The sequence below is a fragment of the Bos indicus x Bos taurus genome, chromosome 15, assembly GCF_003369695.1.
Source record: "Bos indicus x Bos taurus breed Angus x Brahman F1 hybrid chromosome 15, Bos_hybrid_MaternalHap_v2.0, whole genome shotgun sequence".
Taxonomy (NCBI): domain Eukaryota; kingdom Metazoa; phylum Chordata; class Mammalia; order Artiodactyla; family Bovidae; genus Bos; species Bos indicus x Bos taurus.
In genome coordinates, this window is record NC_040090.1 from 25,913,035 (window position 1) to 25,935,946 (window position 22,912).

Consider the following 22,912-nt stretch of genomic DNA (forward strand, 5'->3'; position numbering starts at 1 on the left):
CAAACACTTTGAAGTCTCTGCATGAAAAATGGGGATAATTATATTTATCTTAGCCTGCTTCATCAGATTGCTTTTGAAGGCTGTAAGAAGTGTGTATAAAATATGTTACATATATGTATCATATATAATTAGTATAGAGTATATTAGGAACTGGGAAGAAAGAAGATAAGGACCTAACATTTTTTGAAGTCCAACCATGTACCCAATAGCCTGGTTAAGTACCTTGTGTGTGTAATTTTACTTAAGCTACACAATGCTATGAAATAGGTGTTATTATCCACATGTGGGAAAATGAAATTTATAGAGATTTAAGCTGCCCTCTTAAAAGCAGCAAGTTATAAACCCTAAACTCAAACCCTAATGTATCTGATTCTAAGCCGCATATGAAGTAACTTTCACATACCAGTCACTGTGATATGCATATTAACTTCAGTATGAGAAAAAGTGAAAAATTTCCTTTAAATATCACTGTATGACTTTACCAAGTAGTTAATAAAATAAATATATATTAAGATAACATATTAAAATAAATTTTTAAATAGCCTAGTCCAGTGATTAGATGCCTAAGAAATGATAATCTTTTCAGTCTGGGTCAATTCACTTTGGTAGTAGATTAATTATTCTATTACTAGTTTCTCAAGCCATATCTTATGGAAGATAGTCTTTTATAAACTGTCTTTTCTCTCTTTCATTTTAGGTGCTTTTAAGCCCTGCGAATACTTGCTGGGAAGTTGGATGATCCGTCTTACTGTGTGGTTCATTTTCTTGGTTGCATTGTTTTTCAACCTGCTTGTCATTTTAACAACATTTGCATCTTGTACATCAGTGCCTTCCTCCAAATTGTTTATAGGCCTGATTTCTGTGTCTAACTTATTCATGGGAGCTTATACCGGAATCTTAACTTTTCTGGATGCCGTGTCCTGGGGCCGATTTGCTGAATTTGGCATTTGGTGGGAGATAGGCAGCGGCTGCAAAATAGCTGGGTTTCTTGCCGTTTTCTCCTCAGAAAGCGCCATATTTTTACTAATGTTAGCAGCCGTCGAAAGAAGCTTATCTGCAAAGGATATGATGAAAAATGGGAAAAGCAATCACCTCAGACAGTTCCGGATTGCTGCCCTTTTGGCTTTTCTGGGGGCCGCAGTGGCAGGCTCTTTCCCCCTTTTCCATAGAGGGGAGTATTCCGCATCCCCTCTATGCTTGCCATTTCCCACCGGAGAAACCCCATCGTTAGGGTTTACCGTAACTTTAGTGCTGTTAAACTCACTAGCATTTTTATTAATGGCTATTATCTACACTAAACTCTACTGCAACTTGGAAAAAGAAGACCTTTCTGAGAGCTCACACTCTAGCATGATTAAGCATGTGGCTTGGCTCATCTTCACCAACTGCATCTTTTTCTGCCCCGTGGCATTTTTCTCTTTTGCGCCATTGATCACCGCCGTCTCAATCAGTCCCGAAATAATGAAGTCTGTTACTCTGATATTTTTCCCATTGCCTGCTTGCCTGAATCCAGTCCTCTATGTCTTCTTCAACCCAAAGTTTAAAGAAGACTGGAAGTTACTGAAGCGCCATGTTTCCAAGAAAAGCGGATCGGCCTCAGTTTCCATCAGCAGCCAAGCTGGTTGTGTGGAGCAGGATTTCTACTATGACTGCGGCATGTACTCACATCTGCAGGGCAACCTGACTGTGTGTGACTGCTGCGAAGCCTTCCTGTTGACAAAGCCAGTGTCCTGCAAACACTTAATAAAATCACACAGCTGTCCTGCCTTGACAGTGGGTTCTTGCCAAAGGCCAGACGGCTATTGGTCCGACTGTGGCACGCAGTCTGCCCACTCTGATTATGCTGATGAAGAAGATTCCTTTGTCTCAGACAGTTCTGACCAGGTTCAGGCTTGCGGAAGAGCCTGCTTCTATCAGAGTCGAGGATTCCCTTTGGTGCGCTATGCTTACAATCTCCCAAGAGTTAAAGACTGAATCCATGTGTTGGTAACTGTTTCTCCCATCAACCAAAATCACAGTGTTTGTAAGAATGAACCCTAGTCTGATCTCTCATCTGGGAAGCACTTCAGTGATCACTGCCTGGTGTCACTTAGAAGAAGGAGAAAGGTGGCAGTTATTTCTTCAACCAGACCTTTGCAAAGGACAAGTGCCTGAACTATTGATTGATGACAAAATGCAGTGTCCAAGCAATGTGTAGTCTATTTGAAACAAATAGTTAACTTGAAAAAGATTTTATGTATATCGTAGCAGTATAACGTTGGGTTTTTCTGATCCATAAGGAGCAAATGTATACCTGTTTTTGAATTAAGCACAAGATAGAGAACAGCTGTTAATATTTTTTAAGAATATTTTAAATGGTGATTTTATATAATTGAAGAAAAAGGCTTGCTAATTTTACCTAATGTTTCATCATTAATCTCAGGACAACTTACTGCAGGGCCAAAAAAAAAGGTGGGGGGGAATCGTTTCCCAGACAGGACCATGAGAGTGGATGTAGGCACTAAATTCTTGCAGTTTTCTAATCTCTCTCTGACATAATAGAATCATCAATTTTGTGTAAGAGATTGAAATCTAAAACCTGAAGATGTTTTTAAAACAATATTAACAACTGTTAGATTTTAAAAGAATAACTGAACACATTTGTCTTCAGTCATTATGCATTGCTTTGTTTCAATCTAATTTTTTCTTCAGTGCTTTGTGATCATACTATTAGGACAAAGTAAAGGGCTCATTGCTGTGTGATTTTAGTAGATTTGGCTAAATTACTAACAGGGGATTTTAAAAGTATCTGAGGGAGGTGATGGCTCCGTATAATGTTCTCCCTGGAGAAGGCAATGGCACCCCACTCCAGTACTCTTGCCTGGAAAATCCCATGGACAGAGGAGCCTGGTAGGCTGCAGTCCATGGGGTCGCAAAGAGTCGGACATGACTGAGCGACTTCACTTTCACTTTTCACTTTGATGCATTGAAATGGCAACCCACTCCAGTGTTCTTGCCTGGAAAATCCCAGGGACGGGGAAGCCTGGAGGGCTGCTGTCCATTGGGTTGCACAGAGTCGGACACAACTGAAGCGACTTAGCAGCAGTAGGAGCAGCAGTATAATGTTCTCATGGATAAAACTCTTCCTAATACCATTGGCTCTATCAGTATTTTCCAATTCTGTTGGTATGTGATCTACCTGTAGCTTGAATTGTACAGAAAGTAAATTGTGGCAAATGGTTTCAACTAAGGTGGGAGAAATCGGGAGTAATTATGACACAAAGCACTTACGTTTATTTCTTGGTGAGCTGGATTCTCCTGAACCTATGCTCTTACGTGGACGCTACCATATATTTTCCCTTCCTTTGATTTACAAGAGCCTGTGCAACAGCTCTGAAACTGTTCTTGTGAGACAAGACAAATATGTCACTAAGGGAAAAAAAGGCATAAAGCTGAGGCCTGTGTCTTTAAAAATTAAAAATTGTACTTGATAGTCATCTATGGACTTTTGACATGTCATTATGTGGAGTCTTAAAGTGACAAATGTTCAATACATTTTTTTGAACAGTATGCTAAATCAATAGCAAATCCACTGCCATATTAGTTGTTCATGAGATACTAAAAACATTAAGCTAGATTGCAGTTTAATAATTAAACTGTATATAATGTGCATATAATGAATTTTTATCTTATGTAAATTATTTTTAGAACACAAGTTGGGAAACGTGGCTTCTGTTCATTTTGTTTAATTAAAGCTACCTCCTAAACTATAGTGGCTGCCAGTAGCAGAATGTTAAATTTTGGTTTATATACTTTTTGCATTGTAAATACTCTTGGTTGTACATTGTCAGTGTAATAAAAACAGAATCTTTGTATATCAAAATCATGTAGTTTGTATAAAACGTGGGAGGGATTTATTTACAGTGTGTTGTAATTTTGTAAGGCCAACTATTCACAAGTTTTTAAAATTGCCATCATGTTTGTATATTTACACATCTGATAAATATTAAATCATAACTTGGTAAAAAAAATCTAGCTAAAAGTTTTTTCTTCAAAAGTCTTGTTACTGAATACTTTCATTGCCTTCATTTAAACAATAGAATAGCAGGTACTGAAAATATGTGGTAAAATGTGTTATACATATGATAGGAAATACTGTATGCAGTGTGTTGAATCATTAAACTTTCTGGAACGCAATCTATTTTGCCTTAATTTATAACTAGGTATATTAATGAATTTGTTTTGGTGTTAAACTAAGTGAATTGAAGTAAAATATTTTTAAGAGTTCTAGAAGAAATGTTGGGAGAACACTTTGCTGAAATTTAGAAGTAAGGTTTTATTGTATCTTAAGGCTGAACAATACTCATGAAAAACAAATGATTTTTTTAAAGAAATTGCATATCCCAGATACAGTCAATTGCCAAAACGTGATTTTTTAAAAGAAATTGCATATCCCAGATACAGTCAATTGCCAAAACGTGATTTTTTTAAAGAAATTGCATATCCCAGATACAGTCAATTGCCAAAACGTGATTTTTTTAAAGAAGTTGCATATCCCAGATACAGTCAATTGCCAAAATGTGATTTTTTTTAAAGAAATTGCATATCCCAGATACAGTCAATTGCCAAAACGTGATTTTTTTAAAGAAATTGCATATCCCAGATACAGTCAATTGCCAAAACGCAATAGGCCTCCCTTTCTTGTCTTATCTGAGGTTTCACTTTCCATAGTTTTAGTGGTCCGTAGTCCACCATGGTCCAAAAATGGAAAATTAAAGTGGAAAATTCTAGAAATAAACTCATAAGTTTTAAAGTGTGTGCCCTTCTGAGTAGTGTGATGAAATCTTGCACTCGTCTATTCTGAAACGAATCATCCCTTGTCCAGCGTTTGCTGTCCGTTAGTCACTTAGCCATCTCTGACTCTCAGCACTTGTGTTCAAGTAATGGTCCCCAAAGCATGAGAATAGTGATGCTGGTAATTTGGGATATTCTCTTACTGGGCCTAATTGATAAATAAAACTGCTATATTTAAAATGGATAAGGACCTACTCTATAGCACAGGGAACTCTGCTTCATATTATGTGGCGGCCTGGATAGGAGGGGAGTTTGAGGAAGAATGGATACATGTATATGTATGGCTGAGTCCCTTCGCTGCTCACCTGAAACTATCACAGCATTGCTAACTGGCTATACCTCAATATAAAATAAAAAGGTAAAAAAAAAAAAAGAAACTGTGTAGGAAAAAACATGGTATTTGTAGGGTTTGGTACTATCTGCAGTTTCAGGCATCCACTGGGAGTTTGGGACTGTCATGGATAAGGAGGGACTGTTGTGCTTAGAACTCACTCAGTATTCATAATTATCAAGCCCTCATTTTACAGATGGGAAAATAGAAGGCCTAAGGAAATTTAAGTGAATATCTGACCCATACAGCAAATTAGAGCCCAAACCAGCACCCAGTTCCCCTTAATTTTTTTGTTTTTGTTTGTTTTTGTTTTAAACTTCAGTATATGTTTGGAATTTCCATAACTAAAAGTAGAATACTGTAATTACCCCTCTTCCTACGCTCTTGGCCCTCACTGCGCATACCCATCATCCAACTTTGGCAGTTGTCAAGAGCACGTGGTATATGTCATTTCTTCTTTATCCCATTCACTCATCTTCTGGAATCCCTCTGCCCCCTGGATTACACTGAAGCAAATCCTAGACATTTTGTTTCATCTGAAAATGTTTCAATATGTCCAGGACTACATTTTTTTAGTATATATTGCCTTAGCACTCACTGGTAATAAGGTTACTTTTGTAACAGATTTTCAAGCAAAGGTCTCTCTTTTCACTTACACAAGATTACAATGCCAATCAAAAAAGCAGAAATTATCCCCAATATACCATGAAAGTGAAAATAAATATATAAATAAATGAGTAGTAAGGAGAGAAGTAACTAAGTCAACATCCTGAAACTTAAGGGAGTGGCCTTCTTTTGACCTTATTTATACATTTTATATAATTCTACCAAACTTGATTATGCTTTCTCAGTCCCAGTAATGAAAAGGTGCTGTAAGAAAGGAGACCACAGGATTTGATGATGTTCAAGCACCAAAGCTAGTGACTCTCTGCCTCACAGTTCCAGAGTTGTTACAACATAATGCAATACTTGGTCATGTATTCAATGATTCTGAGGCATCCAGGAAAGGGCATAATTTGTTTAAAACATTTTAGATTCCCATAGTAAGAGGTTATAGTGGGAAAGTTTTGGAGCTTATATGACACAAGTTACCATTTACCATTTTCTCTTATCTGATTCTGCGCTAGAAGTTTTGAGAATTAATAAGATGATATAACTGGGAAACAGATTACAGAATTTCCCTATTTTACAGAGGAATGAGTAAGGACTTGGAAAGGCCAAACAGCTTATTTAGGTGATGTTGTATGTTAGTCGCTCAGTCGTGGCTGACTCTCTGTGACCCCATAGACTGTAGCCCACCAGGCTCCTCTGTCCTGGGATTTCCCAGGCAAGAATATGAGAGTGGGTGGCCATTTCCTTCTCCAGGGAAACTTACTGAGGGAAACCTAGCAAATAAGAGAAAAACCATGGATTCAAATCCAGGTCCTTTCATACTGAAACTTGTTTTCCTACTATGCTTCAGTAGTATGGGGTGATGTTTGTTGGGAACAGCTTCTCAAGTTTACTCCCTTATGAAGCCCTAAAGTGACCTAGGGTGATACTGTTTTGCATCAATCAATTAATTTATTAATTCTAAACATCCTTACCTAAAAGGTTTTAACCAGACATGACACTATTGAATAATTAGGTAAGAGAATGAAAACTCAAGCCATTTTTATTCCTCCATCAATTTCATCACTCATTTAAATTGCTCCAGTTTTCTTCCATTTTCATTTTTACCGAAAATTTTAACAAAGTTTACATTCCGTTTAAAGGGTTTTAACCATGTCGTATTTTATTAACTATAAATCGCCCTTGGTTACTATTATTTCTACTGTATGTAATTATTTGGGGATCTAAATGTCATTGAAGATTTTGTATTAGTCCTTGGTCAATGACAAATCTGTGCTGTTTTAGCCACTGTCTGTTTTCATCGTGTGATATCTCTACTAGCAATATGCATTATGAGCTGGACAAAGCCCGTTTATTAGCATGAATAAAATAACTAACTTCAGTGTCTATTACCTCTCCCTTACTACCTTCATCCCCACCCTCAATCCCTGAGAGGAGAGTGCTCCTTTCTAAGTCCCACAAAATTTTTTCATTCCTCATAGTATACATATCACGTGATATTTTAATGGTATGACTCTTCACTAGGAAAGAGTGAGGACTGCAGGGCTTTTAGTACAGACCCCAGTACACTAGATGTTTCAGAGAGGCCCTGTATAAGTAAAGGCTTATACATATATATGTTTATATTCACCTGAATAAGCAAGTTCCTGTAAGATGCCAGGAAGCCGAGGTGATGCTAGGCAGACGAGGTACTACCAAAAATAATGAAAAATTGTACCAGAAGTGTATCTTTAGATACACTTGTAAACTTGGATAAAGTTCGCCCCCCGCCCCCCACCTTTTCCTAAAATACAGCCGTGTGTGGCCATGTGCTGAGAGAAATCGTGACTGATCCTTGTCACCCTGATCTTGTAATGATATGGGGGTAGTTTTGGCTTCTGCCTCTTTCCGCTTTAAAGAATCTGCCTTATTCAGTAACAGCACATTTTCTGTACCAAACGAACCACAGCAAACAACGGACCGGCCCTCCTGGCTGTGAGCCGAGAGCAGGGACCTCGTCTGCGAGGTTAATTCACAAGCACAAGCGCAGATACAGGCTGGGAAGGAGGGAGGACACCCAGAAGACTGACGGGAGCAGGAAGCCACGCTCTGCAGGCCGGGACAAAGCCCAGGAGGCCTCCACGCGTCGCCACGGCAACGCGAAGTCCGCGCCCGCCCGGATTGGCCGCGCCGGCGCGCGCGAGGCCTGCTGGGAAAGCACGTCCCCGCCGCCGTTCCGCCGGTTTGAACTTGGCGGGCCAGATGTGGGCCGCACGGCGGTGGGGGAGTGCTTCTCCCCTTCTGGAACCCCGTTTCATAGCCGACTGCAGGTCCGGGTCTCGGCCCTCCTCGGGCTTCCCTGTTCTCATGGTAGGCCCCGGGGGGACGGGCCTGGAGGCCGTGGAGGTGTGCTCGCTGTCGACACCGCTGAGCTGCAGCAATTCCACCCTGTCGCTGTTGTCTCCCCTCGGCCACCAGAGCTTCCCATTTGACAACGACGATGGTGACGGGGAGGAGGAGGAAGATGTGGACGAAGATGCTTATGACTCAGAGGCCAAGGTGGAGAGCCTGAGAGGAGTGGAGTTACAGGGGTGCACCAGGTAAATCCGAGATACAGCCCCCTCAAGGTTCCTTAGACCCTACTAAGTACTTTCGTCTGGCGACCAGATACCCTCCTGTCTTCCCTCTCAAAAGGTAACGCGGGCACTTGCAGCCGCAGGTGCTGCTCCTTTTGGCCCAGAGTCTTGGGCCGGTTCTTACTCATGACTACAGATTTTTCCATCGTTCTTAACCCCTTTTCCTGAGTATGTGATGGTTGCTACAATCTTCCTCCCCAGAGAAATGCACCTAAACACACAAGAAGCGAGCACTAAACACACAAAATTGGTACAGTTTCAGGCATTTTATGAACACTCAAAAGTCAGAGTGGGGACACTAGAACTCTGGTTTAAATCTTTAACACCCAAATGTGGTTTACTGCATGTTAGTAACACTTGTAGCGATTATGAAAAAAATCTGGTTGTCGGTGAAGTAGGTTGTAGTAAGCAGTATACTTTTTATGTCAGCTTAAAAGCTGAAGCTTTGGGGTTAGCAATGACTTCAGCATCCAGAGATAATGTCAGGTCTGCTCTTAAAAGTTACTAAAAGTAGAAGCCATTGAATGCTAGAATCAAAGGGATTATTAAAGTCATCTTAATTTATTTCTACAATTGTTCTTTCAGCAAACATTTAGTTTGTGCTATATGTGCTTAGTCGCTCAGTCGTCTCCCACTCTTTGCGACCCCATGGACTGTAGCCCACCAGGCTCCACTACCCATGGGGATTCTTCAGGCAAGAATCCTAGAGTGGGTTGCCATGCCCTTGTCCAGGAGATCTTCCCAACCCAGGGATCGAACCCAGGTCTTCCTCATTGCAAGTAGATTCTTTAGTGTGTGAGCCACCAGGTAAGGGCCTATAAACAAGACAGGCATGGTCTCTACTCTCTTGGAATTAAAGCCTAGGTCAAGCCGTTCATTTTACAGATAACAAAACTGTGACTGAGAAGACAGATAAAAAGTCTACTTCGAAGGCTTCCACCTAGTCATTAGAGGAGCTGGGCCTAGTACCAGGGTATACTGACCATGTTTTCTCTTGCCTATGCTACATGCCTATTGTTGAGTATATAGAAATACGAGCAAAGGGCCTATCCCTGCAGGAATATCTTTTTCTTAGAGAGGCTTGGTGATGCAGGTGCATTCAGAGTTAGACTCATTATGTCAACTTCAGAAAGCATTTACAAGGTTCTGATTGCCAGGCTTTACAAGGCAGTATCAGTTCAATTCAGTAGCTCAGTCGTGTCTGACTCTTTGCGACCCCATGAATCGCACCATGCCAGGCCTCCCTGTCCATCACCAACTCCCAGATTTTACCCAAACTCATGTCCATCGAGTCGGTGATGCCATCCAGCCATCTCATCCTCTGTCGTCCCCTTCTCCTCCTGCCCCCAATCCCTCCCAGCATCAGGGTGTTTTCCAATGAGTCAGCTCTTCGCATCAGGTGGCCAAGTATTGGAGTTTCAGCTTCAGCATCAGTCCTACCAATGAACACCCAGGACTGATCTCCTTTAGGATGGACTGGTTGGATTGCAGTCCAAGGGACTCTCAAGAGTCTTCTCCAACACCACAGTTCAAAAGCATCAGTTCTTTGGCACTCAGTTTTCTTCACAGTCCAACTCTCACATCCATACACGACCACTGGAAAAACCATAGCTTTGACTAGACGGACCTTTGTTGGCAAAGTAATGTCTCTGCTTTTGAATATGCTATCTAGGTTGGTCATAACTTTCCTTCCAAGGAGTAAGTGTCTTTTAATTTCATGGCTCCAATCACCATCTGCAGTGATTTTGGACCCCCCCCCCCCCAGCAAAATAAAGTCTGACACTGTTTCCACTGTTTCCCCATCTACCCCATCTATTTCCCATGAAGTGATGGGACCAGATGCCATGATCTTAGTTTTGTGAATGTTGAGCTTTAAGCCAACTTTTTTACTCTCCTCTTCTACTTTCATCAAGAGGCTTTTTAGTTCCTCTTCACTTTCTATACAGGAGATCTAAGAAATACAGACCAGAGAATCCATGCTTTATGTGTAGGCAACCATTTAGCCCCTGTAGCTATAAGGCATGCATACCTGGGGTGAGTAAACTGAATATGAGGCCATATGAAGTGACTCACATACACAGTTATAACAGTGAGTCTCTTAAGAAGGAGAAGTAATAGTAAGTACATTGGTAGGAATGGAGATCAGTAACAGTGAGCAAGCAAGCCACTTGTCCACACAGTTTGTAGCAACAAGAAACAGTTTCAAAGGAGTCCATTTTCATGTGGGCCTTTGTACAGATTCTTCAGGACTGAGTTGGTCCCAGTGATTTTTTAGGAGGATATTTATTATTTATTTGGCTGCCCTGGGTCTTTGTTGTGGCCCAAAGGATCTTTGATTTTAGTTGCAGCATGTGGGATCTAGTTCCCTGATCAGGGATTGAACCTGGGTCCCCTACATTGGGAGTACAGTTTTAGCCCCTGGATCACCAGGGAGTCCTGGTCCCAGTGATTTTTAAAATAAATTCTAAGGTTTTGGAAAATCCGGAGCTTAATCAGCAGGACTGCGCTATGTAGCCAATTGAGCAGCCCCGGGAATGATGGCTATCCAGAGGCCATCCGCAGCTCTGCTGCTAAGACCTTGCTTTAGCTTCCAAGAGCCAAAGCCCTGACCAAATGGAGCTCACCATGGGAGGAGCTAGTTGTATTTATGTCAAACCTAGCCAAAGCCCAAATGAGCTGGTAACACCCCGGGGCTCTAGCTGCCTACCTTATCACAGCTCATCCCCACTGATTCAAAGCAATTGGTAGGACGTGGTCTGGAAAAAATGCAGGAGTTGTCAGGCCTGTGGGTGGCAAGGTCAGATGCCTGTGACGTGTTCAATAAACGTCTGCTGAAGGCGTGCTTATTTCCCACTTCCTAGAGAACAGATAGATGCAGTGATTGTTCTCAAATGCTTCAGAAAATCCAGTACCTCTTTTCAGGAAAGAAAAGTGTTTAGAACTTTTCCTTATTCCACCTCTCTACCTCTTACCTTTGGTGAGGGCCCTGATAGTTTGGGCCTCCTGAGAAATCTGTATGCAGGTCAAGAAGCAACAGTTAGAACTGGACATGGAACAACAGACTGGTTCCAAATAGGGAAAGGAGTACGTCAAGGCTGTATATTGTCACCCTGCTTATTTAACTTATATGTAGAGTACATCATGAGAAACGCTGGGCTGGAAGAAGCACAAGCTGGAATCAAGATTGCCCGGAGAAATATCAAGAACCTTAGATACTCAGATGACACCACCCTTATGGCAGAAAGCGAAGAAGAACTAAAGAGCCTCTTAAAAGTGAAAGAGGAGAGTGAAAAAGCTGGCTTAAAACTCAACATTCAGAAAACTAAGATCATGGCATCTGGTCCCATCACTTCATGGCAAATAGATGGGAAAACAATGGAAACAGTGACAGACTTTATTTTCTTGGGCTCCAAAATCACTGCAGATGGTGATTGCAGCCATGAAATCAAAAGACGTTTGCTCCTTGGAAGAAAAGCTGTGACCAACCTAAACAGTATATTAAAAAGCAGAGACATTACCAACAAAGGTCCATCTAGTCAAAGCTATGGTTTTTCCAGTAGTCATGTATGGATGTGAGAGTTGGACTATAAAGAAAGCTGAGCGCTGAAGATTTGATGCTTTTGAGCTGTGGTGTTGGAAAAGACTCTTAAAGGAGTCCCTTGGACTGCAAGGAGATCCAACCAGTTCATCCTGAAGGAAATCAGTCCTGAATATTCATTGGAAGGACTGATGCTGAAGCTGAAACTCCAATACTTTGTCTACCTGATGGGAAGAACTGACTCATTGGAAAAGACCCTGATGCTTGGACAGATTGAAGGCAGGAGGAGAAGAGGACACCAGAGGATGAGATGGTTGGATGGCATCACTGACTCGATGGACATGAGTTTGAGCAAGCTCCAGGTGTTGGTGATGGACAGGGAAGCCTGGCGTACTGCAGTCCATGGGGTTGCAAAGAGTCGTACACAACTGAGCGACTGAACTGAACTGAATTGTATAGGTGTGGGAGGGAGTGGCACCAAATGTGGTTGGGGAGCAGGAGTCAAGGATCTGTGTTTCTGGCTTGGCTAACTGGGTGAGTCTTGGTACTCTTCTCTGAGGTAGGATTAGGGGAGGAGGGTAGTGAGTGATTGGTAGGTGACTAGATTTGTTTTGGATTGATTGAGTTTGATATTTAAGTGAAGCCATCTATCTGATGGTAGAAAATAAAAGTTTGGAGCTCAGGAGTAAGATCTAGCCTGAAATGCCTGGAGTGGGCCTCTTCTGCACCTTCATGACCGATGAAGCTATGGGAGGATGAGGCAGTGTTCTGCAAGACTAAGAAGGAAAGATATATAGGAAGTAAACAACATACCAACAGTGTTCCTTTCCCACTAGAACACAAATTCCATAATTGCATGAATGAGTGCAAAAATAGGGGAAAAAACCACCACCACCACCAAGTAAATGGAAGTTACGAGGCAGAAAAAGCTGAGCATGGCCATAGGGGGGGCAGTTGGTTGCCTGAAGCAGGAATGTTAAAGAGACAAAAAGGGGCTGAATCTATAGTAACCTAGTCTTTCTCTCACTGCCTCATGTCCTGAACAGCCTTTCTTTCCATGGGCACTAATGGTTCACCTTTTCCTATGGGGGTCTTGGACCTGGCCAAGTCCTGTGTTCTGTATGTATATATGCACTCACAAGTACTTCCCTTTCCCTTTTCTGTTGAGCTCGAGTGAATGGTTACTTTTCCATGTACCCAGAAGAGACAGACTGACAACTCTGGGGAAATCGTGGCCACTTTGTCTGAGAACTGGCAAAATAGAGTCCACCAAACCATTAAAGAACACAAAGCCATATACTTTATGTACCTTTTTATTTCAAAACAACTTCCAACTTACAGAAAAATCGAGGGTGTAAAGAACTCTGTCCACCCTTCACACCAAAAACGTGATTCCACCCTTCACACCAAAAACATAATTGTTACCACATCGGCATTACCATCCTCACTGTGTAGGTATGTATTCTTTCCTTTGTGAACTACTTAAAGGAGGAAAAGGGAAAAGTCTGCACCAGGATTTGGTTAGGATCATGTGTTATAATTAGTTGTCCAAGCATAAGATGTTTAAGAATGAAAAAAATTATTGTAATTGAGGCAAATGGACGGGGTGTGATTTTAGATTAGAGAATTCAGAGGCTGTCTAAAGGATAAACTAATTTAAACAATGGACTCTTGTTCTTAGTTTCTTAAGTGTATATTTACATATAAAAAAATCACAGTATTGTCAGTGTATCATGGAAGTCTACTTTTATTTTGCAGCTAAATCATTTTGACTGCTAAGTCAGAGAGTTTTGAGTGCAAGGTCTGTAGTATCCTCTCTTTTGTAATAGCACGGTTGGATCCGAAGATAACCAAGAAGAACAGAAGCAGGTGCGCTTACCAGAAAGCAGCCTGACACCGTGGGAAGTGTGGTTTGTTGGCAAAGAAAAAGTAGAACGTGACCGTCTGCAACAGAAGGCTCTAGAGGTAAAACTAGACAGTCTTTTTTCTATTTAATCCACAAGCTCACAAAGTTGAGCTGCTGTCAAAATCAGAATGTTATTATCAGGATGTTATTATCCCTCACGACAAAGTTTTAGCATATTTTGGTATCAGTTTGCTGTATCCGTATTTATAGCTTACTAGAGAAATGATATGTGTTCCAGATTATAAGAGCATTTGGAAAATACAGCTAAGCATAATTAGGGAAATTAAAATCTCCAACCTCGTTCCCTAAAAACTATTGTTAGTAGTATGGCATGTAGCCTTCCAGATTTTCTTCTCTGTAAATTTTTTTAAAACATATGTGCAAATATATATTCATACAGAGTGTCACCATATGTATGTTTAACTAAGGTACAGTCAGCCTCATATATTTGGTACAATTTTTAAGAGAGGAGAGAAATAAAAACTGAAGTAGAGGCAGGAAGTCTACCGTATACGATTCAGAGCTTGTGCCCCAGAGTGAGTTTATGCTGGGAGAAGGGAATCTGAGGGGCTTTCGGGTTTTCTTAGTTTCTCTTTACCTTCCTGCCTTGCTTCTAGGCATTTTTGTATTTTTAATTCTCTCTGAACTCTCCCTCTCCAAACTCAAAAAAATACATTTTCACATGAATCCGTCATTCCTTCAACTCTTACTGTTTGCTATTTAGAACCTAGCAGCCAAATAGATTTGGGTAGTTTGAAATCCTCCAGTATCTGCTGCTGCTGCTAAGTCGCTTCAGTCGTGTCCAACTCTGTGCGACCCCATAGACGGCAGCCCACCAGGCTGCCCTGTCCCTGGGATTCTCCAGGCAAGAACACGAGTGGGTTGCCATTTCCTTCTCCAATGCATGAAAGTGAAAGTGAAGTTGCTCAGTTGTGTCCGACTCTTAGCGACCCCATGGACTGTAGCCCACCAGGCTCCTCCATCCATAGGATTTTCCAGCATCTAGGTTATCTGAATTCTCTCTGTCCAAACACAGAAACCAGGTGGATGCGTGTGGTGAGGGATATATCTTGTTTTTAATAAATATGATCACTCTTTTGTAACCTGTTTTTTTCTGCCTATTACATTATTAATATGTTTCTATATCATTAAATATTTTCATATCCTTTTAAAATGGCTGATTATTAAAATATATTTAAAATGTATCATATATATAATAGAACATAATTAACCAGTTTACTATTGTTGTGTGTTTAAGTTTATTCTCATCTCTTAGGGGCTCCCTGGTGGCTCATCCACCTGCCAATGCAGGAGATATGGGTTCGATTCCTAGGTTGGGAAGATCCCCTAGAGAAGGAAATGACAATACCCACTCCAGTATTATTGCCTGGGAAATCCCATGGACAAAAGAACCTGGTGGGCTACAGTCCATGGGGTCGCAAAATAAAAACACAGCAATAAAAACAACTGCTAATCTATTAGTATCCCTATTGCTGTAAAAATCCTTGAATTAAAGCTTTGCCCTCCATGATCTTTTTGGAGTACATTTTCCATTTCAGTTCTGAAACTAGTTGTTCTTTCTGTGATGGCTTTCTAGCCAGGTTCTTGACATGATTCAGATAATTGTAGAAACCAGTACATTGAGCTTTTTCCCTATTGAAGTATACTTTGTATTCTAAATACAAATTTATTCCTGGAAAAGTACACTGTAGTACTTGTTTCTACTTAGAAGGGCTAGGACTTGAGAAAAACCTTATGGTTTGATGTCAGATAGGCTTATTTAAACTTTTACACTTCAATTTCCTCATCTCTACAGTACGGATAAAATAATACTACCCGGTCACAATGTTTTAGAGGATTAAATGAGACAAAGTGTAAGGATAGCTAGTGATTTTATTGATATTGTTATTGATATCATTGCTAGTCACAGTCTTTTTTTCCATCTTTTAAATTGAAATATAGTTTATTTACAATGTTGTGTTAGTTTCAGATATATAACAAGCTGATTCAGTTTATGTATATATGCCTGCGTGTGTGCTCCGTTGCTCTGTTATTTGACTCTTTGTGACCCCATGAGCTGTAACATGCCAGGCTCCTCTGTCCACGGGATTTTTCAAGCAAGAATACTGGAGTGAGTTGCCATTTCCTCCTCCAGGATATCTTCCTGACCCAAGGATCAAACCCATGTCTCCTGCATCTCCTCCACTAGCAGGTGGATTTTTCACCACTGAGCCACCTGGGAAGCCTCTCTCTACACACACACACACACACACACACACATTTTTAGATTCTTTTCTGTTTTCACTTCAGTTCAGTTGCTCAGTCGTGTCTGACTCTGTGTGACTCGATGGACTGCAGCACTCCAGGCTTCCCTGTCCATCACCAACTCCCGGAGCTTACTCAAACTCATGTCCATTGAATCGGTGATGCCATCCAACCATCTCATCCTCTGTCATCCCCTTCTCCCCGCACCTTCATTCTTTCCCAGCATCAGGGTCTTTTCCAATGAGTTACTTCTTTGCATCAGATAGCCAAAGTATTGGAGTTTCAGCTTTAACATCAGCCCTTCCAATGAATCTTCAGGATTGATTTCCTTTAGGATGGACTGGTTTGATCTCCTTGTAGTCCAGGGGACTCTCAAGAGTCTTCTCTAACACCACAGTTCAAAAGCATCAATTCTTCAGCTCTCAGCTTTCTTTACAGTCCAATTCTCACATCCATACATGACTACTGGAAAAACCATAGCCTTGACTAGATGGACCTTTGTTGGCAAAGTTATGTCTCTGCTTTTTAATATGCTATCTAGGTCAGTCATAGCTTTTCTTCCAAGGAGCAAGCATCTTTTAATTTCATGGCTGCAGTCACCATCTGCAGTGATTTTGGAGTCCAAGAAAATAAAGTCTGTCACTGTTTCCATTGCTTGCCTGTCTATTTGCCATGAAGTGATGGGACCGGATGCCATGATCTTAATTTTCTGAATGTTGAGCTTTAAGCCAACTTTTCCACTCTCCTCTTTCACTTTCTCAAGAGGCTCTTTAGTTCTTCACTTTCTGCCAGAAGGATGGTGTCATCTGCATATCTGAGGTTATTGATATTTCTCCCAGCAATCTTGATTCCAGTTTGTGCTTTATCCAGCCCAGCATTTCTCATGATGTACTCTGCGTATAAGTTAAATAAACAGTGTGACAATATACAGCCTTGATGTACTCCTTTCCCGATTTGGAACCAGTCTGTTGTTCTATGTTGTACCTGTTGCTTTTTGACCTGCATACAGATTTCTCAAGAGGCAGATCAGGTGGTCTGGTATTCCCATCTCTGTAAGAATTTTCCACAGTTTGTTGTATTCCACACAGTCCAAGACTTTGGTGTAGTCAGTAAAGCAGAAATATATGTTTTTCTGCAACTCTGTTGCTTTTTTGATGATGTAACAAATGTTGGCAATTTGATCTCTGGTTACTCTGCCTTAAAATCCAGTTTGAACATCTGGAAGTTCACAAACAGTTGAAGCCTGTCCTGGAGAATTTTGAGCATTACTTTACTAGCGTGTGAGATGACTGCAGTTGTGCAGTAGTTTGAACATTCTTTGGCATTGCCTTTCTTGGGATTGGAATGGAAACTGACCTTTTCCAGTCAGTTGGCCACTGCTGAGTTTTCCAAATTTGCTGGCATATTGAGTGCAGCACTTTCACAGCATCATCTGTTAGGACTTAAAATAGCTCAAATGGAATTCCATCACCTATACTAGCTTTGTTCATAGTGATGCTTTCCTAAGGCCCACTTGACTTCACATTCCAGGATGTCTGGCTCTAGGTGAGTGATACCATTGTGGTTATCTGGGTCATGAAGATCTTTTATGTATAGTTCTGTGTATTCTTGCCACCTCTTCTTAATATCTTCTGCTTCTGTTAGGTCCATACCATTTCTGTCCTTTATTGTGCCCATCTTTGCATGAAATGTTCCCTTGGTGTCTCTAATTTTCTTGAAGAGATCTCCAGTCTTTGCCATTCTGTTGTTTTCCTCTATTTCTTTGCATTGATTGCTGAGGAAGGCTTTCTTATTTATCTCTCCTTGCTATTCTTTGGAACTCTGCATTCAAATGTGTGTATCTTTCCCTTTCTCCTTTGCCTTTAGCTTCTCTTCTTTTCTCAGCTATTTATAAGGCTTCCTCAGACAACCATTTTGCCCTTAGGTTATTATAAGATATTGCCTATAATTGCCTCTGTTATATAGTAAATCCTTGCTGTTTATGTATTTTATATATAGTAGTATGTATCTATTAATATTAATCTTCACATCTTTCCCTCCCCCTGCTTTTCTCTTTGGTAACTATAGATTTGTTTTCTGTGTATTTCTGTCTTGTAAATATTGTGCTGGCCGAAAAATTTCATTTGGATTTTTCCATAACATTTTATGGAAAACCTGAGTAAACCTTTTAACCAGACCGATATATTCATTTGTATCATTTTTCAAGATTCTGCATATAAGTGTTATCATACAATATTTGTCTTTCTCAGTCTGTCTGTCTTCACTTAGTGTGATAATCTCTAGGTCTGTTCATGTTGCTACAAATGGCATTGTTTCATTTATTTTTATGGCTGAGTAATATCCCCTTGGTGTGTATATATACACACACACACACACACACACATCTTCTTTTTCCACTCATGTGTTGATGAACAATTTAGGTTGCTTCCATGTCTTGGCTATTGTAAGTAGTGCTGCTGTGAACATTGGGATGCATTATCTTTTCATATTTGAGTTTTCATCTTTTCTGGATATATATACAGGAGCAGAATTGCTGGCAACTCGATTTTTAATTAAGGAACCTCCATACTCTTCTCCATAGTGGGGACACCAAATCTATTTTCCCCAACAGTGGAGAAGGGTTCCTTTTTCTCCACATCTTCTCTAGCATTTAATTATTTGTAGACTTTTTGATGATGGCCATTCTGATCAATGTGAGGTTATACCTTATTGTAGTTTCAGTTTTCATTTTTCTATAATTAATGATGTTGAGCATCTTTTCATGTACCTGCTGGCCATCTGTATATCTTTGGAGAATGTCTGTTTAGATTTTCTGCCCATTTTTTGATTTGGTTGTTTCTTTTTGTTTATATTAAACTGTGTGAGCTTTTTATGTGTTTTTGAAATGAATCCCTTATTGGTTGTATCAGGTGCAAATATTTTCTCTCATTCTGTGGGTTGTCTTTTCATTTTGTGTATGATTTACTTTGATGTACAAAAGGTTTTAAGTTTAAACAATTGCTTTTGCTTATGACTACATTTTGCTTAGTATTTCCATTACTATAAAAGGTGGATCTAAAAAAATATTGCTGCAATTTATATCTACCTATGTTTTCCTCTAAGAGTTTTTATAGTATCTTGCTTTACATTTAGGTCTTTAATTCATTTTGAGTTAATTTTTGTATATAGTGTCAGAGAGTGGTCTCATTTTATTTATCTACAGATAGTATCCAGTTTTCCCAGCACCGTTTATTGAAGAAATGTCTTCTTCATTGTGTAGTCTTCCCTCTTTTGTCATGAATTAATTGGCTCTAGGTGTTTTGGTTTGTTCTCAGCTCTGTTCTGTTCTCTTGCTCTCAGTCTGTTTCTGTCCCAGTGCGATACTGTTTGTGATTACTGTGGCTTTGTAGTATAGTCAGCAATCAGGGAGCGTATTCCTCGAGTTCTGTTCTTTTTTCTCAAGGTCGTGTTGGCTATTCAGGGCCTTTTGTGTTTTTATATGAATTTAATTTTGTTGTTGTTCTTTGAAAAATGCCACTGGTAATTTGATAGGGATTGCATTGAATGTCTAGATTCCCTAAGGTAATATGGTGATTTTAACAATATTGATTCTTGCAATCAAAGAATATAGTCTATCTTTCAATATGTTTGTGTCCTTTTAGTATCTTTCATCAGTGTCTTATACTTTCCAGAATACAGGTCTTTTGCCTCCTTAGGTAGCCTTATTCCTAGGTATTTTATTCTTTCTGATGAGATGGAAAGTGAGATTGTTTCCTTAATTCCACTTTCTGTTAATTCCTTGTTTGTGTATAGAAATGCAACAGACTTTTGTATAATAATTTTGTGTCCACAGCTTTACTGAATTCATTGAGCTCTAGTAGTTTTCCAGTATAATAGCATCTTTAGGGTTTTCTATGTATAGTATCTTGTCATTTGCAGTGACAGTTTATGTCTTCCTTTCAAATTCAAATCCCCCTCCCCTTTTTTCTCTTGCATTTTCTTGTCTGATTACTATGTCGAGGACTTCCAAACTGTGTTGAATGAAAATAGCGAGAATGGACATCCTTGTTTTCTTCCTAATCTTCACCGTTTTGTATGATGTTAACTGTGGGTTTGTCATTCAGTTCAGTTCCGTCGCTCAGTCGTGTCCAACTCTGTGTGACCCCACATACTGCAGCACGCCAAGCTTCCCTGTCCATCACCAATTCCCAGAGGTTGCTCAAACTCATGTCCATTGAGTCAGTGATGCCATCCAACCATCTCATCCTCTGGCGTCCCCTTCTCCTCCCACCTTCAGTCTTTCCCAGCATCAGGGTCTTTTCCAATGAGTCAGTTCTTTGCTTCAGGTGGCCAAAATATTGGAGTTTCAGCTTTAGCATCAGCCCTTCCAATGAATATTCAGGACTGATTTTCTTTAGGATGGACTGGTTTGATCTCCTTGCAGTCCAAGGGACTCTCAAGAGTCTTCGCCAACACCACAATTCAAAAGCATCAATTCTTTGGCATTCAGCTTTCTTTATAGTCCAACTCTCACATCCATACATGACTACTGGAAAAACCATAGCTTTGACTAGATGGACCTTTGTTGGCAAAGTAGTGTCTCTCTGCTTTTTAATATGCTGTCTAGGTTGGTCATAGCTTTTCTTCCAGGGAGCAAACGTCTTTTAATTTCATGGCTGCAGTCACCATCTGCAGTGATTTTGAAGCTCCCAAAAATAAAGTCTGTCACTGTTTCCATTGTTTCCCCATCTATTTTCCATGAAGTGATGGGCCCAGATGCCACCATCTTCATTTTTTGAATGTTGAGTTTTAAGCCAACTTTTTCACTCTCCCCTTTGACTTTCATCAAGAGGCTCTTGATGAAAGGGCTTGTCATACATGACCTTTATTATGTTGAAGGTATGTTCCCTCCATGCCCAGTTTCTAGAGAGGTTTTTTTTTTTTTTGGTAAAAGGATGTTTTGTTTAATTGGAAGCTTTTTCTTCATCTACTGAGATGATCAAAAAGCTTTTATAATTTAATTTGTTAGTGGGGTGTATCAAATTGATTTGTGGATATTAAAAAGTCCTTGGATAGCTGGGAAAAGTATTACTTGATTATGGTGTATGATCCTTAATTTTTAATTTAATCTTTATTTTTTATGGGGTATACTGTATTTACAATGTTGTGTTAGTTTCAAGTGTACAGCAAAGTGGTTTAGTTATACTATATATCCATTCTCTTTCTGATTCTTTCCCGTAAAAATTATTGCACAGTTTTGGGTAAATTTCCCTGTGCTATACAATAGGTGCTTGTTGGTAGCTATTTTGAATATTCTAGCGTGTATATAAATTAGGAGACTGTTAACCCCAGTCTCCTAATTTATCCCTCCCCCTATTCTTTCCCCTTTGGTAACCATATGTTTGTTTTCAAAAGACTGTGAATCTGTTTCTGTTTTGTAAATAAGTTCATTTGTATCATCTTTTTTATTAGATTCCACATATAAGTGATATCATGTATTTGTCTTTCTCAGTCTAACTTGCTTCACTTGGAATTATAATCTCTAGGTTCATCCATGTTGCTTCAAATGGCATTATTTCATTATTTTATGTAGCTGAGTAATATCCCATTGTGTATATGTACTACCTCTTGTTTTATCCATTCATTTATCAGTGGCAGAGAAGGCAATGGCACTCCAGTACTCTTGCCTGGAAAATCCCATGGACGGAGGAGCCTGGTGGGCTGCAGTCCATGGGGTCGCACAGAGTCGGACATGACTGAAGTGAGTTAGCAGCAGCAGCAGCATTTGTCAGTGGACATCTAGGTTGCTTCCATGTCTTGGCTAGTGTAAATAGTGCTACAGTGAACATTGGGGTGCAAGTATCTTTGTAAATTATGGTTTTCTCTGATTATATGCCTAACAATGGGATTGGTAGGTCACATGATTATATTTTTATTTCTTAAGAAACCTCCATACTGTTTGTGATAGTAGTTGTACCAATTTACATTTCCACCAACAGGGTAGGAGGGTTTCCTTTTCTCCACACCCTCTCCAGCATTTATTGATGATGCGTCAGCCTGTTGATTATGGCCATTTCAACTGGTGTTAGGTGATACCTCATTGTAGCTTTGATTTTGCATTTCTCTAATAATTAGTGATGTTGAATATCTTTTCGTGTGCTTTTTTGGCCTTCTGTATGTCTTTTCAGGAGAAGGAAATGGCAACCCACTCCAGTGTTCTTGCCTGGAGAATCCCAGGGACGGGGGAGCCTGGTGGGCTACTGTCTATGGGGTCACACAGAGTCGGACACGACTGAAGTGACTTAGCATAGCATAGCATGTCTTTTTTGGAGAAATGTCTATTGAGATCTTCCACTCATTTTTTGATTGGTTTATTTAGTTTTTGTTATTGAACTAGATGAGCTGTTTATATATTTTGGCAATTAATCTCTTATTGGTCAATTTGCTGGCAAATATTTTCTCTCATTCTGTTTGGTTTTTTGTTCATGATTTCCTTTGCTGTACAAAAGCTTTTAAGTTTAATTAGGTGCTTTTTGTTTCTTTTTGTTTTTATTTTCATTATTCTAGGAGGTAGATTGAAAAAAATCTTGCTGCAGTTTATGTCAGTGAGTGTACCGCCTTTCTTTTCCTCTAAGAGTTTTATAGTATCCAGTCTTATATTTAGGTCTTTAATCCATTTTGAGTTTATTTTTGTATATGGTGTTAGAGACTGTTGTAATTTCATTCTTTTACATGTAGCTGTCAAGTTTTCCTGCCACCACTTACTGAATAGACTTTTTCTCTATTATATATTAAAGACTTTCTTTGTCATAGATTAATTGACCATAGGTGTG

At 39.9% G+C, this 22,912-nt stretch overlaps 2 protein-coding genes across 2 annotated transcripts in view; both read left to right on the forward strand.

Moving 5' to 3' along the window:
- Positions 1-4,552, forward strand: part of LGR4 (leucine rich repeat containing G protein-coupled receptor 4) — a 106,006-nt gene extending 101,454 nt beyond the window's left edge. Inside the window, exon 18 of the mRNA XM_027562793.1 lies at positions 698-4,552. Coding sequence (XP_027418594.1) covers positions 698-1,974 — 1,277 coding nt within the window. The 3' untranslated portion in view covers positions 1,975-4,552. The remainder of the gene's footprint in view (positions 1-697) is intronic.
- Positions 4,553-7,950: 3,398 nt separating this feature from the next.
- The window catches only part of CCDC34 (coiled-coil domain containing 34), a 45,014-nt gene continuing 30,052 nt past the window's right edge, over positions 7,951-22,912 (forward strand). The window contains exons 1-2 of the mRNA XM_027562794.1: positions 7,951-8,355; positions 13,759-13,894. Coding sequence (XP_027418595.1) covers positions 8,018-8,355; positions 13,759-13,894 — 474 coding nt within the window. The 5' untranslated portion in view covers positions 7,951-8,017. The remainder of the gene's footprint in view (positions 8,356-13,758; positions 13,895-22,912) is intronic.